This window comes from Stegastes partitus, unplaced genomic scaffold (assembly GCF_000690725.1).
Source record: "Stegastes partitus isolate 25-593 unplaced genomic scaffold, Stegastes_partitus-1.0.2 Scaffold1196, whole genome shotgun sequence".
NCBI lineage: Eukaryota > Metazoa > Chordata > Actinopteri > Pomacentridae > Stegastes > Stegastes partitus.
Genome location: NW_007578927.1, coordinates 13,444 through 29,883, shown reverse-complemented (window position 1 = coordinate 29,883; position 16,440 = coordinate 13,444). Strand labels below are relative to the sequence as shown.

The 16,440-nt window shown below is 44.5% G+C and overlaps 3 protein-coding genes across 4 annotated transcripts; 2 read left to right on the top strand and 1 right to left on the bottom strand.

Moving 5' to 3' along the window:
* The first annotated feature begins 183 nt into the window (after positions 1–183).
* ehd2b (EH-domain containing 2b) lies at positions 184–6,874 on the top strand. Of its 2 annotated transcripts, none has more exons than XM_008297177.1 (7): positions 184–608; positions 1,694–2,169; positions 2,281–2,457; positions 3,436–3,560; positions 4,676–5,088; positions 5,187–5,351; positions 5,495–6,874. In XM_008297177.1, exons 2-7 carry the CDS (start codon positions 1,949–1,951, stop codon positions 6,041–6,043), a joined length of 1,650 nt encoding a protein of 549 aa, XP_008295399.1. In that variant the 5' UTR covers positions 184–608; positions 1,694–1,948; the 3' UTR covers positions 6,044–6,874. The 2 variants fall into 2 exon arrangements, with proteins under 2 accessions (XP_008295399.1, XP_008295400.1); XM_008297178.1 differs by having other exon boundaries at positions 187–608; positions 3,436–3,533.
* Positions 6,875–9,068: 2,194 nt separating this feature from the next.
* Positions 9,069–11,663, bottom strand: nup88 (nucleoporin 88). Its single transcript, XM_008297176.1, has one exon. The coding sequence runs from the start codon at positions 11,661–11,663 to the stop codon at positions 9,504–9,506; it is 2,160 nt and encodes a 719-aa protein (XP_008295398.1). The 3' UTR covers positions 9,069–9,503.
* Positions 11,664–11,730: 67 nt separating this feature from the next.
* On the top strand, positions 11,731–16,440 carry psmd8 (proteasome 26S subunit, non-ATPase 8). The gene is made up of 7 exons (XM_008297175.1): positions 11,731–11,872; positions 12,990–13,062; positions 13,174–13,276; positions 13,370–13,535; positions 14,114–14,214; positions 14,720–14,831; positions 15,614–16,440. Exons 1-7 carry the CDS (start codon positions 11,768–11,770, stop codon positions 15,749–15,751), a joined length of 798 nt encoding a protein of 265 aa, XP_008295397.1. The 5' UTR covers positions 11,731–11,767; the 3' UTR covers positions 15,752–16,440.

Below are 16,440 nucleotides of genomic sequence, written 5' to 3'. Positions count from 1 at the left end.
TTGAGCAGATAAAAACAAGTAAGACGTGGAGGAGTGCAGCACGAGGTGGTGGATATCACTGGAAATATGCAGAAGGACTCTGTGAGGTTATGTCATGTTAACTAAAAAAAAAAAAAATAGAAAAACAACTCCACCCAAATTATTTATTCACAACCCCCCCCTCCTCCAGGTCCACGCCCTCTGGCCACAGCTCATCCCTGCCCTGAGCAGAGTGTTCGTGCTGCCCACAGTACCGCCAGGCATCCCTGGAAGAGGAGGCGCGTTCAACTTGGAGAAGCAAAACAAGAGGGAGAGAAAAAATTTAGCCTCAGTGTGGTGTGTCTGAGTGTTGTGTTCTCTGTGTGAAGGAGCCCTGCCAGGTCTGCAGCTCATCTGAAATACATTAAACTCCAGCAGAAGAGCGACCCGCTGTAATCTGGCTGCGCTGAAGCTCCACTGAAGGTCTCTCTTTTTTTTTTTCTGCTGTCAGAGGTACACCCATACATGTAGCAGCAGCTCCTCCAAGAGACTGTTTTTGTCTCCTTAAGCCAAAATATTTTCCAGACTCCAGAGGGCAAGATTGGAGGGAGAAAGATCAAGGTCCCTGAAGACGTCTCCGTAATAACTTGGTAAATACTCCTTTTTTATAGCTTGAATATGATTCCACTGATCTTGTGTTTTAACTTAACTCGATTAGGGCTTCTTTATGAAAAGAATCTCTATTTGTGACTGATTCTAGAAGAAGAGTGATATTTAGTGAGTGCACAGTTCACAGTTTGCACTACGAAACTTTCTCTAAATGCTTTTCTGTTTCTTCATTTGGATCTTTAGGTTTTCCTCCCCTGATACTTGTTGCTACTGCAGGCTACACTGTGTCCTTGTTTCAAGTTCAAAACTGTGTTGCAATTGTGGTGCGCAAACCCCACAAGGCATTTTCCAACATGGTTTAACTTTAGAAATTGATCCCAGAGCTTAAACCAGACCCTTTTTATTTTCACTGGAAGCACATCAGTCATCTTTTACTCCTACAGCTCCTCGGCTGGCACAGTAGTTTCGTATGTAATCGTATATTTAATGTCTCCCCCTTAGATCTCCAGAGATCGCCATTTTGACAAGAACTCTTTCCACACTGGTCTTGTGACATGTCAGGACTGTGCTGCCTATTTTCCTCTGGGCAGACTTTGTTTGTTTTTTTAAGTCCCAGTTCAAATGAGATTTGCAAGAGAAGCTCTCCACAGATGAGTTAACGTCTGCTGACACGTGTCTTACCTTTCTGTCTTGTCTGTTTCTGTAATGAGCTGTGCTAATCCGCTGTTTCTGTTTATGTAGACTAAATTTAAAGATTATTCCTCAGGGGGTTAATTTGGTTTAAGAAACTTTCTCCTTCCATGAGCGTTTCCCGTTCTATTGAGAGGAACTGCAGGGGAAAAAAGGAACGTCTTACACATTTCACTGTAAAGAAATGAGCTGTGCCTGTGCAAATCACGGCACTGGGTTGGGTTTGCAAGTTTTCCAGCTGAACACCAACTTTTTCCAGGCATGCACTGACAATGCTTGGCAGACGCCTGGTGGGCTGAAGCTTGCTTCAGATTCCACATCCTTACTCTAGGTCGTGTCAGACTTTGATCAACAGCTGCAGGAACGCAAAGATTCCCTTTGCCATGTGGATTAATCGCCTTTCTTCTGTTTGTCTCGTTTTGTGTTCACACTTCAGGGGTTAAAGGTTTGTCAGTGTGGCGCCGATTCTCAAAGAAGAAACTCACAACTTCAAACGAAACGTCAGCCCTATCGGTCCCCTCGGCGTGTGCTGTGCAGGGTTCAAGGACAAGTGAGCAGCGTTCACACAAATACAGGAAACACCTGAAGATTTTCCAAAGTTCCGCCACAGGAAATACAGCTCCAAGCAAGAGACACAACTCTGACACTGATTTCTCTAAGAAGCTCCCTATCATCTTATTAACCAATCAACATGTCACGCTGGGGGCGGAAAAATGTGAAGAAGGCGCCTGAGGTGATTCGTACTGTGACAGAAGGGCTGAAGTCCTTGTATCGCAAGAAGCTGCTGCCTCTGGAGCAGTATTATGGTTTCCATGACTTCCACTCTCTCAGTCTGGAGGATGCAGACTTTGACAACAAGCCGATGGTGCTGGTGGTGGGACAGTACTCCACCGGAAAGACAACATTCATCAAGTAAGACGGCTTATCTCTACACCATACATTTGGTAAATTGTGTCTAACTGCTAAGTTTATAGTTTATTTAAGTGCAATTACTGAAAAAATCACAAGCTGTACGTGTGGCAGGTATTTGCTGGAGCAGGACATTCCTGGAAGCAGGGTGGGTCCTGAACCCACCACCGACTGCTTCACTGCCATCATGCACGGGGAGGTGGAGGGAGTCATTCCTGGGAATGCCCTTATCGTAGACCCCAACAAGCCTTTCCGTAAACTCAACCCATTTGGAAACACCTTCCTCAACAGGTGAGAGCTGGGGTTTTCTTCACAGAGGTGTTGTGTAAAATTTCCACTGAGGCAGCCAGTTAGATACCAGCGTGAAATGGACAGACTATGAGAGAACCCAATGAGGGAAAACAGGGAAGGAGGCAGAAAGTTTGCAGAAAATGTTTTTGCTCTTTGGAATTTCAAGGGCTCGTGCCAAATTTCAGAGCGAGGAGGCACTTGCCTTATTTGTGGAAAAACCGGAGAAAGGGAGCGATATCACTGAGAGGCTGATGAAAGCTCATGTACTCAGACAGGAACTGCAATCTGCGCAAGTTCAAAGACGAGGTCAGAGGGCTCAGCAGGGCAAAGACAAATAAATGAAGTCATGGATATTTGGAGGCTTTGGGGAACTGTGAGAGAAACCTAAAGTTCTTTCCTTCCGTGTTTGCTGTCTGAACTGCCAGATTTCTCTACATGTTTTTCCACTGCTGTAAACCAAGAAAGAGGTTTTGCTGTGATGTCAGCTGCTCGACGCATGCAGCAGTGACAGGAACATCCAGTGTTCCTGTTAATGGAGCTCCAACGTGAAGTACTGATGCAAGTTTTCCAGCGGGGTCCCTCGGCAGGGCGTGTTTGCAAACGTATTTGCGTCTGTGCTTTTGCTTTGGCTTCCTGTTCTGGGCACCGGTGGTCTCGTTAAACTCTTAAGCTACAGGAAGTGGTGTTGTTGTTCTAAGCCACACATCGTTAGCAGGACTTATTGTTTAATTCTGGCAGTAGTGGTCATTTTCCTTCAGGAAGCCCACAGCAATGCCTCCACACAATGGCCTCCAGTGGGAGGGACTGGATGTGAAGAGAGGGTTGCTTCCAATCTGTTGCTTCCATCACTGTGGCTGTTTTGATAAGAGTTGACCGTTTCTACATAATTTACACGCTTTCCATTTGCTCTGACAGCGTTTCAAACAACAGTCACCTCTGTGAGCTTCTCCCTTATCATTATTTATATGAATATCCCAGATTCCAGTGCGCCCAGATGCCCAACCAGGTCCTGGAGAGTATCAGCATCATCGACACACCGGGGATCCTGTCCGGGGCCAAACAGAGAGTGAGCCGAGGTGAGCGAGGTGGCAAAGGTGGCAAAGGTGAGGAGAGGGCATGAGGGGCCTGCAGAGACACACATCCCTGATCATCAGCTCACAAATCTCATCGCCTTGGCACGCCTGGCTAACTCATGGGACCGATTTGCTCTGTCACAATAACACTTGGCAACCGGGTAAAAAACAAAACATCTCAGCAGCCATAAAGCCGTAATCAAGCCCAGAGACTGAACAGACAGAAATTCTGTCAGCACATCTGGAAGAACGTACTGTTGAGAAATCATCATCTAACATCAGTTTTTCAATTTTCTACCAACCCATGCTCCAAGTAACCCATTATTCCAATCAGCCTGCATGAACAACTAACAAGGAAAAAGGGTCAGTACATCCAAATGATGAGAAACACATTTACTCGCTTACCACTGCTGCTATCTAGCAATGTGGATGGTTTGGGTTTTGTCAGCTGAGGTTTTGAAATATTCATTGCCAAAATGTTCTCCTCCACCCCAACACAATGGAGGTAAACGGAATGCTGCTCTGTGGAAATTAAAAATTACATTTTAAAAATTCGAGCATCTTTCCAGGAACCAGCGTCCAAGTTCCTCTGAGTAATCCAACCTGGTTCTTCTGGCGAGAGAGTCACTGGGACATTCTGTAATTCTGAAATAACAGCTTTAACTGGTGTTCTTTGTAGATGTACATTTTTTGTGCTGTGAGCGCCACAAACTGTAGTCCACTTAGAGGAAATTTGGAGATGTCCATCTGAAAACCAAAATTATCCATGTGGCTGTACCATCGGAAGATAGTGAGAAAATGTGTTGTTTTTTTTTTTGATGTTGTTTTTTTTGTAATTTTGGTGCACTGACTCTTTTAGTATGACCAGTTGACACAGGTGAAGAAATCTCTCAAAACTATAACTGATTACTGTTAGACTTAGTATATTTCACACATGATGTTAAAGGAGTGTTTTTGCTGGCATAAAGTGAAGCCTTGGTGTCTAAAAAGTGCAGCTGTTGGGGATTTGACAGATACAGAAAAGAGGCGTGAAGGATTTGTGTCTGTGTCGGCCTTCTACCCTCTCCTGCACCCTTTTTTATTTTATTAAGTGCACATGTAGTTTTAGGAATGTCTTACTTTGTCCATCTATTCTACTCAAACAGGCTATGACTTCCCGGCTGTGCTGCGCTGGTTTGCTGAACGCGTGGACCGTATCATCCTGCTGTTCGATGCCCACAAACTGGAGATATCGGACGAGTTCTCCGAGGCCATCGGAGCCCTGAAGGGCAACGAGGACAAGCTGCGCGTGGTGCTCAACAAGGCCGACATGGTGGGCACCCAGCAGCTGATGAGGGTGTACGGCGCCCTGATGTGGTCCCTGGGGAAGGTGTTCGGCACCCCGGAGGTTCTTCGCGTCTACATCGGGTCCTTCTGGTCAGAGCCGCTGCTGGTCACAGACAACCGTAAGCTGTTCGAGCTGGAGGAGGAGGATCTGTTCGCTGACATTCAGAACCTCCCTCGCAACGCAGCGCTACGCAAACTCAACGACCTGGTCAAGAGGGCACGTCTGGTCAGGGTGAGTGACTGAGTGCATTTTTGGCACGTCCCCATGTGCTCATTAAATGATTACTGATAGGAAAAAACAACCCTGTGCTATGCTTTTCTTAATCCCAGGTCCACGCCCACATCATCAGTTATCTCAAGCAGGAGATGCCTTCTGTCTTCAGGAAGGACAACAAAAAGAAGAATCTGATCTACCAGCTGCCAGTTATTTTCTCCAAGATCCAGCTGCAGCACAACATTTCTGCTGGAGACTTTCCAGACTGTGCTAAGATGCAGGTTCGTCTGAGGCACTGGTTTTCACTCCTGGGCACATCTGGGAGGCAGTTATATAAAGAATTCTTTTTACCTACATAAAATTGAACTACTACTACTTGAAAGTTACATCGCATTTTAAATCATTGCTATTCACTTTTTTAAAGGAACAACTGATGGTTCATGATTTCACCAAGTTCAAAACCCTGAAGCCGAACCTGATGGCAGCCCTGGATGAGCTGCTGTCGTCCGACATCGCCAAACTGATGCCCCTCCTGCGGCAAGAGGAGCTGGAGGCCGGCGAGCAGCCAGGCGTTCAGGGCGGCGCCTTCATCGGAACCCGTGCCGGACCGTTCATGGAGGGCGACCCCTTCGCCGAGGAGAACGGAGAGACATGCGAGGAGGAGGAGGACTGGGTGGTGACCAAAGACAAGCCCAAATACGACGAGATCTTCTACAACCTCGCCCCCAACGAGGGCAAACTGAGCGGCACCAAGGCCAAGGACTGGATGGTGAGCTCCCGCCTGCCCAACTCTGTGCTGGGCCGCATCTGGAAGCTGTCCGACGTGGACCGCGACGGCATGCTGGATGATGAAGAATTCGCCCTGGCCAGCCACCTGATTGAGGTGAAGCTGGAGGGCCACGGTCTACCGCCTGAGCTCCCCAACCGCCTGATCCCTCCGTCCAAACGCAGGCAGAAGGGCTCAGATGCATAGACATGTCACAAAGTCCCTGCAGCTGGGAGAGATTCTTCCCTGCTGGCTGCCACACTTATGCTACTGTTTGTATTTGCTCTTATTTCCCTCCCCAGACCCACATCCAAATGTTGTATGTGATGTGTACAACTCGTCCTCTGAGACTGATTTCAGTCTTGCACAATGGATCATACTGTATTTAAGTGTAAGTCATACCTTTGAGACTATAACAAGGGCTTGCTGCAAATGTGTATTAAAAGTCACACGGGTCTGGCTGCTTCTTTTTCTTGTTTGCACCTCAAAGTTTGCTTTTTTATGATGAGCTTTTAGAATTATATCTCCTTGTGTTTGCTGAGCAGAAGTAAGAAAATTAAAAAAAGGCCGGCGCCCTCTAAGTGAGCAGTATTCAGCGTGTATTTGAGAGAATACAGAGCAAAACCTTCCTGTATTAAAACATTCCTTCAGTGACTTAGATTCATGTTATCTTGGAGCTAATTTGTAGGAATTTCATTGATGGCATCATCTACAAATTGTATGTATTTTTGCTCAACTGATTTGTTTATAGCATTTTCTACTCAAAGTAGCAGCACAAACGTAATAACCCCAACGCATTTCACTTTGACGCTTTAAACGCCACGTTTTTGTGCCGACTTTATATATTATTTTTGTAATTGTTGCTGTTGTTTTGTATGTGCAGGAGCATAAACCTCAGTTGCATAAAAGAACATTAAATGCTGAGATGAACCTTTTAACTAGACTGAATGACTGATATATTACTGACTACTGTACACAGCTCCACCAACTGTTCTTATGTTAACTTTTATGTAACCGAATAAAAACTCCATGACTGTGTCTCGTGTGTTTCGTGACCTTTTTGAGTTGTTAAAGCGCCTGCGATCCAACATAAAGCACATAATGCAACGCTAATAGCTGAGAGCGTTTAACAAGATTTTCTTTTCTATCAAAGCTCACTTGGTCTCTCGGTGACGGAGCAGATAAACAGTGACTCACTCTCTCCCCTGCCAAGTCCCCATACCACCATTTTCCGAGGCTCTCTCCCCTCTCATTCCCACCATCTGAAGCATTTTCTCCGCCTCGCTCACACACACACAGTTAAAGAGAGTCTATTTTGTACCACCCCATTCCACTTTAGTTCCACATTCACATTTTTCACCAGCCTGCCTCTGCTTCTTGTTTGGTTTTGCTGCAAACTTGTAGCACAAACATGTGTCCCGCGTAGAGCTGTGTGTGTGTGTGTGTGTGTTTGAGGCTTTTCAAGGTTTCCCTAAAAGAAGGGGTGGCCTCCCCGCCTCCTCGTTCCACTCCTCCATGGAAAGAAACACAAATGAGAAACAGAGGCAATCCAGCTCTTTCCTCCCAGCTCTCTGGCTTACAGTGACTCACATGTGAAGAATGTGGTGGGCCGGCCCAGGAGTTATTAATAACCCCTTTCCTAGGGTCCGCTAAGTTTCCTCAGGATCTGAACACTGTACCTTTATGAAAGACGTTAACAACATCCCCCTATTTGGAGCGTTCCTGAGCGAGACCTGCAGCACACCGCACCCTCTCCTGTGCGTTTGAGGGAGAAAGAGGGAGGCGATGTGCGAAAAAAAAGCCAAGTGAGGTGGCAAAATTCAACTAAATGAGCTTTCTTGACTAGATATGAAAGTTATCCTGCCTGCCTGTATGTTACAGTCACTGCCAGCCACGCCATTTTAGAGAGTAGAATAAAAAATCCCCATAGCAGTTTGAACAATGCCCAGCTTGTTACATAATTAGGCTACGCTGAGTCATAAACCATCTCAAATATTTGTTGCTATACAGTGCTGCCAAAGCAACAGGGTGAAATTTGCAAGCAGGCCCGAATTACAGCAGATGACCTCCGCCGACACGAGAGATCCCCCAACAATGAAGCTTACTCGACAAAACCGGGGTCTCCTTGTACGTCACTGGCTGTTTATGTGGGGAATTCCTCACTAGGAGACCTGTGGTGGGAGAAAGACTGAGGCCATCAGCTCTGGAGAGGGGTGACATCTGGTGGATGCAGGATTCCTGGCAAATCTGACTGTACGCCGTGGTTTCCAACTGTAGGTGGCAGACTGGAGGCAAGTAGCTGCACACATTAAAGGACGTGTACGGACTTGGAAAGAAGTGAACCTCTGTGCTGTATGTGGAAAGTTATAGTTCCTGTAATCAGTCTGTCTGCATTCAGCTCTGACAGCACGATTTAAGAATCCATTTATAATACACACAATTGCACATTAAGACAGTTGTATTAAGAGCAGATTTCTTTGAGACCAAATTGATTTAGGGACAAATAACTGAGCATGCAAACACTGTGTCCAGATAACATCAATAAGCCATCCTCTACTTCAGTGGTTCTTAAACTTTTTGAGCCACGACCCCCAAAGATAACATAAGTTTGTGTTTGTGACCCCCCAATTTGAATTGTTAATATATCATGAGTAAGAACTTTGTTGTTCATGCACTAAAAACTAATGTATTAACTCCACAGGTTAATTTCTTTACATTAACACACTAATTAGCAATTTAAATTAATTTAAATTAATTTAAATAGCAATTTCCCTGAGGTTTTGTATTGAATGGATCAATAAAGTTTTATTCTTTTTTATTCTAATTCTAATTTTCTTTTGAATGAATGAATACATGAATTTAATTTATTTCGAACAAATGAAAGGGGAAAAAAAAATAAAAACAAAAGAGCAAAAAATAATAATAATATCACATAATCAAATCATAATATTAACAAGTTTGAAAAAGGAGTAGGAAGAAGTGTACACTTTTAATTTTGACAGCCCTAATACAAATTTATTTGATAAATGTAGGCTTTATTTTATTTTATTTTTTTACAATGATCTGGCGACCCCCTGAAATTATCTTGGGACCCCTATGAGGGTCCTGACCCCCAGTTTGAGAACCACTGCTCTAATCTTTGTTTTCAGTCGTTTTGTGTCAGTCTGTACTTTATCAAAGATCTTTCACAACGGTATTAGATAATATATCAGTCACAAATGAGTAAAAGCAGTTAGAGAAACTTTCATGTTTATTATTTATACAAAACCATGTTGAAAAATAACTCGGCAGGTTTAGCTTAGCTCAGACTATTCCTCGGCTTACCTGCCCACACATGGCACATTCTGACTCAAACCCTTAACATTCAGAAATATTGGAGTAACAAAATAAGCAAACTGCTCTGCAACACAACGAAGGCAAACCTGTTGTGTTACTGTTTAGAAACAAACAACATGTATCAAAGATAAAGTTATACTGGTGCGTATAAAAATATCTGTTGAGTCCACAGTCCACACATGGCACATTCACTTAGAGCTGAAGGACTCACTACAGCTTCTCCTTAAATGTCACAAAAAGGAACATTTAATAACTGAATTCAAAACAAGAATCTGATTTGACTGATTTCCCCAACTTTTCTTGTGAAACATTTTAGTGGCTTCTTTGGTGCTTAGAAGCTGAAATGGTTTTTGATGTCTTTGATCTGCTTCATCATGTCACCGATTTGCTGTCCCTGTTCTCTGAGGACGTCCTGAACAACCTTCTTCTGGTGGGCGTTGAGGGAAACCGTCGTCCTGGCTGCGGGCAGGTCTTTGTCCACCTGTGTCTTCTGGTAGTCCATCTTCATGTTCACCTGTCTGATGCAGTTGTCCAGGTGTTTCAGTTGATCGCTGATGCTCTGCAGCTCCTTCTTCATATCCTTTTCGCTGTTTGACAGAACGGGCAGTTGGCTCTGCAGGCTGCACAGCACTTTTTTCACCCTGTTCATGATGGTCTCCTGGCGATACTTTGCATCTTCGTACTTGTCGGCCAACCTCTCCGCTGCCTCTCTCAAGCTCTTCCTCTCCTCCCTGCACAGAGTCATCTCCTCCAGCTGCTTGTTCTTCTGGCCCGTCAGGAGCTTCACCCTTCTCTGCAGCTCTTCACGGGCCATGTCCTGCTTGAGAATGTACTCCTCCCTGAAGACCTGCGTGGCTCTGCTGAGGAGCTGCAGACACTCGGGAGGTGGCGGTGATGTGTCCTTGTCCCCTCCTTTGAGCACAAGAGGATTGGTGGAGCTACGTGCCAGGATGTTGCGGATGTGCAGCTCGAAGGAGTCGTCGGCAAGCCCACGGAGAGGGGAGCTGGCCGAGCCGGGACCGGAATGGGAACAGAGTAGAGGAGGGGAGGGAGGGCGAATGGAGCTCAGCAGGGGCAGAAGGATGCACTCGTAGGTGCTGGTGATGCAGATCATGGTGGCGCCCAGGGAGAGGTCAGACACAATCAAAAAGCCACGAACCGGAGCTGACTGACTGGTTAGGAGCGGTCTGGTACAAAGAATGTGCTCTACGATGCATCGCTTCTCAGCAGCCAGCTCCTGGAGACTGTCCTTATCCTCCTCACTGGACCCGAGGAATTTCTGCAGCTTGTTGACCCAGATTAGCCCCACGCTGTGTACTCCTGCTTCATGGGTGCAGTGGTACCTCTGCAGACACAGCGGGTCTCTGTGCAGTCTGATGGGGCAGGTAAAATCAAACTCCTGAGGCTCCTCATCCTCTCCGGTGGCCACTTTAAGTGTGAGCTCCAGCTCAACGCACTCAAACACATACAGAGCCGGAACCGCCTCAGTGCCCCGGATCCACTTTTCCACTGCCCCCGTTTCCTCCTCCTCCTCAGACTCCAGAACCACACAGTGATACAGGGTGCCTGTTTCTGTGGCGATGACCAGGATGCTGGGAACACAAGGCAGGCACAGGATGGCACAAGCATCATAGCCGTAGTTATCCTCGGCTGCAGGGTACATGGGGAGGGGTCCAACAGGTTTACGCACACTCACACCGTTTGCCTGGCTCGTGTAGCTCACATAGGTCTCCCCGTTTTCGTAGAGGATGTACAGAGGGTAGGACTGCTGCTCTCTGCAGCGATGAACCGCCGGCTCCCGAGGAGGGGACGAAATCGGCCCAAAATCAAACGCCACCGCGATCTCTCCCAGAGACGCAGCATAGGAGCGGACCGGACGGTGAACGCTGCTGTCATCCTCCGACTGTGACACCGGCAGGACTTTGGCCGGCGTCTGGGGCGACTTCAGGCCGTAAAACCGGATGGTGTTGTCGGACGTGAGCAGGACCAGATGGGGCTCGTCGGTCTCGCTGGGGTACCAGGCCGCCTGCCGCAGACTCACCGACGGCGAGCTGGTGAAGAAGCGCTCCGCCACCGGGATGGTTTTGCAGTTGATTTTGTCCCGTCCGCCCTCGAACTCGGACCTCTTGCCCCACCGCTGAGGGAGCTCCAGCACCGAGACGCCCCGCTGCCCGACCAGCGCGACGTGGTGCTGCGTGGGACTCACCAACACCTGGCACACCTCGAACAGCGGAGGGTTGATGCACAGCAACGTCTGATACTTCCCGCTGCTGGGATTCTCATCCGAGTTCAACTGCCGCAGGTTGGTCGTGTAAAACAAGCGGTCCGCGTCGTCCCACACGAAAAAGTCTCCGCCCAAACAAAACGTGAGGTTTTTAACGACCCCTCTGTCATTGCCGTTGGTCTCTGAATCCAACTTGTCTCGTATAATTTTGAAAATGGCATGATTTGGTAAGTCATTCAGCCAACGCTCTGCGCTGAATGCCGCCATCTTGATCAACGGTCTGATCTCAGGAGGAAGCAGTCAATCGCAACGCGAGCGTTTTACGACAGTCGTATTACGTCGGCCGGTGTCGTACATTTTGCAGAATCACCATGGCGTTGAAAGAGACTGCGGGGCTGTATGAGACTCTCAAGGCAGAATGGAACAAGAAAAACCCAAACCTGAGCAAATGTGGGGAACTTCTTAGCAAACTTAAGGTAGAGTCGCACATTTATTTGTCTCTTTTTGATCGTATCGTTTGAGTTTAACCTGGAACTGTTTGGAAAGGTTAGCGCTGTTAGCGAACGGAGCTAGCTTGCTAACTTATGCTAGCCAGGCTAACGCTGTTTTCAGAGTTTTTTGACAACATTGGAGAAACTTTAAACATCGATAATGGTATTAATTCATGGTAATACCATCGAGGTTTCATTCACTAGCTGTATGTTTGTGTTTAGGAGATCAGTCAGTGCAACCTTTTTTGGATTTCTGTCACGACAGTCAGGAAACAAGTCATTATTGCTAACGTCAACGTAGCTTTTGCTAGCTTTATTTACTGTTTGACAAGTTTGACCTGGAAATGGCATCCATGACAAATTGAAGTTAATTAATATGCTCATCTTTTCCTTTAACGTTACATCGATGTAATATACCCACTTGAAGCGATTTATCAAGGCTAATAACACAATAATAAAAAACAACAACACACAATTAAATGAATGTACACACATAAATTAAACTAAATAAGGATAAAAGAGTAATGTCACTTTCATTAATAAAGAAAGCAAGTAAGGTCTGAAGGGGTGAAGACTCCACACTGGCCTCAGTGTGCACCCTTATGTCAAGTCCATCCACCCCTGGAGCAGTCTGCCAGGAGTGCTTTGCTTAGGTGGAGGTGGAGGTGGTAGGGAAATCAGAGTCGTGGGTGTTTTTTAGACTGCAAAACTGGTCTCACAGGGACAACCACTGGTTTGTGGCTGTGGAGACAATCTCAGACGTCTACAGACTAGTTTGCTTTTGGAGACATGCACTGCAGTCATGCCCTCTCATGATGATTTACATCTAAAGGATTTATGTGAAACTGTCAAACATTCTATCAAACATTTTTCCTTTTGCAATTTATAAAGTGTCTATCGCTGGTAGATATCACTGTAAATGTATCGCCCAAACCTAGTTGCAACTCAGTTTGAAATCTTAGTGTAGTCATCAAACTCTGTGGTTTACTTCTGTTATGCGTGAATAGTATTGTAATCTTAGTTTTTGAAAGAAATAGGTCTGTTTTAAGTCTGAAATTTGAAGGACAATAACCACTAAATTCACTTTTTTTTTTTTTTTCAGATTTCATTACTGGAGCTGAACTTTTTACCTACAACTGGGTCTGCACTCACCAAGCAGCAGCTCATCTTAGCTCGTGAGTACAAAGAAATCAAGCTGACGTCCATATTAATCATGAATGGTAAGGTAGTGCGCCGCTTGTCAAAATAATATCCCGACTGAAGACAAATTTGTGTCTGTGTTTCAGGTGATGTCCTTGAAATTGGAGCCTTGTGGAGTATCCTCAAGAAGGACATCCCATCCTTTGAGAGATACATGGCTCAGCTAAAGTGTTACTACTTTGATTACAAGTAATGTCACCTTTTCGTTTTGCATGTGCAGACTCTGTTAAACAGTACTTGATGGTTTTCCTGACATTACTCTTTATGTGCATTTGTCTTTAGGGATGAACTGCCTGAAGCAGCCTACATGCACCAGCTACTTGGACTGAACCTGCTCTTCCTGCTGTCACAGAACCGTGTGTCTGAGTTTCACACAGAACTGGAGAGGTTGAGCGCACGAGATATTCAAACCAACGTATACATCAGACACCCAGTGTCCTTAGAGCAGGTGTTGTAATTTACTCTTACACAGCACAATGTAGGATTTGATATTGTTTTACTATTCTGCCGTAACCAGATGTTACAGGGCAAATGTTGAAATTTGTGTGTCCAGTTCGTCATTTTACCTTCAAATGACTGAATTTGGTTATTCAAATAAACAGTTTGCTGTAGGAACTGTACTGTTGTTAGTGGCAGGGTAGCAGTAAATTACTTGATTAATTAGTTTGAAGATCACATTCACTTTGTTTGTAATTATTACTTTAAAACTGCATTTCTTTCAGTTTTGATACTGCAGTAGATGTTTCAGTAGCTGACCAAGCTTGGCTGCTAAATGCTGAGAGTCCTTTCCAAAATACATTGTGAAAGTTGATTCATAGACAATCTACATGCTTCAGTACGATTTAATAGTTTTATTTTGAGATAGATAGAAGTGTTATGTGGTATTTGTTCTCATGAGCACCCGTGATCTGAAATATGTCCTTAGAAACATGCTTGTCTCTGGGGACTTTTGCCCCTTTTAACAATAATATGTCAGTACTGAGTTCTATGTAAATAATATTTTATATCCTCTCCTGGCTGTTTCAGTACTTGATGGAGGGAAGCTACAACAAGGTATTTCTGGCCAAAGGCAACATCCCTGCAGAGAGCTACACCTTTTTTATAGATATCCTGCTTGACACAATTCGGTAAGGACCACAACAGTCACCACTACAGTTTCACACTTTAATGAATGCAAGCCTAGCTGTGTGCTTTGTAGCCAGTGCTGTTATTTGGTTTCCCCCTGCAGATAAGTTTTTTTTTTTGTCTATTTTATGTCAATGCAAATGTATCTTATGGTTGTGTTGCTTGTATAATACTTTGACTGTAGGAAATCCTTGCATATGGTTGGTTTGCAGGTTTCCAGTGTAGTTACAGTTAGCAATTTTAATCTAAATGAGTAAACTAAGATGCAGGTAGCAACAGCATAACTGATGGTTTATTCTAAACTACTCGTTATCTCATTATTTGTTTAAATGTAAACTGAATGACAGTTTAAACACATCCTTGCTTTTCTTTCTTTGAGTGCTCCAGTGGGCTCTGCAAAGGAAACGACTCTTATCTGAATTATTTTCTTTTATCAGGAAGGATGCCTTTTTGTTAATTGTTTATTTTCCGAGGATCAAACTAAAACTGTGACCTTTTCACTTGCAGGGACGAGATTGCAGGTTGCATAGAGAAGGCGTACGAGCAGATCCAGTTCAGTGAAGCCACTCGTGTGCTTTTCTTCAGTTCCCCAAAAAAGATGACAGACTATGCCAAGAAGGTACGTGTATTTCATTTTGGAATCAGATAGAAAACAGTAAATCCCTCCCTTGATTAAATAATTTAAAATGTTTTTTTTTTTTTTTGTATGTATCTGAAGTTGTGCTCAAACATAACTTGTAAATTAAGTGTTGATGCATGTTCTCATTTGGGTGTTATTTACCAGAGAAAATCACCAGTGACAAAATAATCAGAATGTGCATTTAAAGGATTTGTATAAACTAGTTTTGGTAGATGTGGTTTAAGTTACTCAAGCCTGAAATACACATTGTTTATCAAATGGTCAGAATTAACAGGAAAATGCATGAGTTTGTCAAATACGGTACCTCAGATTCATTGTCTTTACTGTATGTGTGCTGATCATGCTTATTGTTGTGCATAGTCATCTCCTAACAGGCTCTTTCTAAACCAGGAATAAGCCTCATGCTTAAGGAAAACTAGCTTTTTTTAGGGACTGGTGCCTAAAACATTTATATAAACTTTAAATCAGTTCATTAGCAACATCCCACTTTGTAACTGTCATTACTACTGGACGTCTTTCATCATTATTGGACTTGAGGATGTCAGTGTTAAAAGCAGATACAGTTTCTACATGCATTGAACACTGATGGAATCTGAAAATATGACGTGTGATAAAGAGTTCTTTCTCGTGTAAGACAGACATCTTTCATTGAGTTTAAGTTCGTTGCTTAACAAGTTATTCTAAAGCTGAAATAAAATCCTCCTCCTACATTGTTGCATCCAAACACTGACTGTTTCATTTCTTTTTTTTCGTCATCTCAGAGGGGATGGAGTTTGAGCGCAGACGGCTATTACTCTTTCACCAGTCAGCAGCAGCGGACAGAGGAGGTGACCATCCCCTCCACGGAGCTGGCACAACAGGTCATCGAATACGCACGACAGCTGGAAATGATTGTGTAATCCGCCCCCAGGAACACTCTCAGCCATGTACAGACACACTCAGACAAACACGCCACCGATCCAGTGTACATCCAGTCAGCTCAGATGCAGTTTCACTAAAGGGATATGACTTCATTTATTGCCAGAGCGGTTGATTTGTTGCCCATACCTCAAAAAATCAATCAACATTTATCTTTTCTGTTCTCATAAATCCACCTGCAGGTCTTCCTGTCAATTGAGCACTTGCTACATGTCTATCTTTAACGAAAGATATCTAAAGGTTTAAGAGTTCATTATTTTACCCAAGATGCCGTCTGTCATGCATTAAAACAGAGCTTTTTATGGATCATTCCCAAATAGTGATAGCAAAACAAGAACTTCATGCCCGGCCACTTTGAGAACTTGGGCCTCGGTTCTTTTACAACTACAGCGTTCAGTTCATCACAATCACCACCCCGTGGCTTCTAGTGTCACACAACTGTCAACACACCTCAAGCTTTTCTTTTTGTACACAAAGGTTTCTCCTCAGTAGAACTCACAGAAATGTATTGCCCTTGCCTTGTATCTGCAACCAAATGGTTTGCCATTGAAGTTTGTGTTTTCTAAATAGTAACGCCTCTTCCTCCCTCGATGGTTTGTAATCCAGTTGATCTTACAATGCAAATATTTGTCTGCAATAAACGACTCGGAAAATAAACTTTTTGAACGAC

What these genes read in the sequence shown, in the direction of transcription:
- ehd2b (XM_008297177.1), top strand. Translation starts at nt 1,949, where the DNA reads ATGTCACGCTGGGGGCGGAAAAATGTGAAGAAGGCGCCTGAGGTGATT. An exon ending in AGGTGGCAAAGGTGGCAAAG is followed by an intron (nt 3,561 to 4,675) that starts GTGAGGAGAGGG and finishes CTACTCAAACAG; the next exon opens with GCTATGACTTCCCGGCTGTG. An exon ending in AGAGGGCACGTCTGGTCAGG is followed by an intron (nt 5,089 to 5,186) that starts GTGAGTGACTGA and finishes TCTTAATCCCAG; the next exon opens with GTCCACGCCCACATCATCAG.
- nup88 (XM_008297176.1), bottom strand. Translation starts at nt 11,663, where the DNA reads ATGGCGGCATTCAGCGCAGAGCGTTGGCTGAATGACTTACCAAATCAT.
- psmd8 (XM_008297175.1), top strand. Translation starts at nt 11,768, where the DNA reads ATGGCGTTGAAAGAGACTGCGGGGCTGTATGAGACTCTCAAGGCAGAA. An exon ending in AACTTCTTAGCAAACTTAAG is followed by an intron (nt 11,873 to 12,989) that starts GTAGAGTCGCAC and finishes TTTTTTTTTCAG; the next exon opens with ATTTCATTACTGGAGCTGAA. An exon ending in TGACAGACTATGCCAAGAAG is followed by an intron (nt 14,832 to 15,613) that starts GTACGTGTATTT and finishes TCGTCATCTCAG; the next exon opens with AGGGGATGGAGTTTGAGCGC.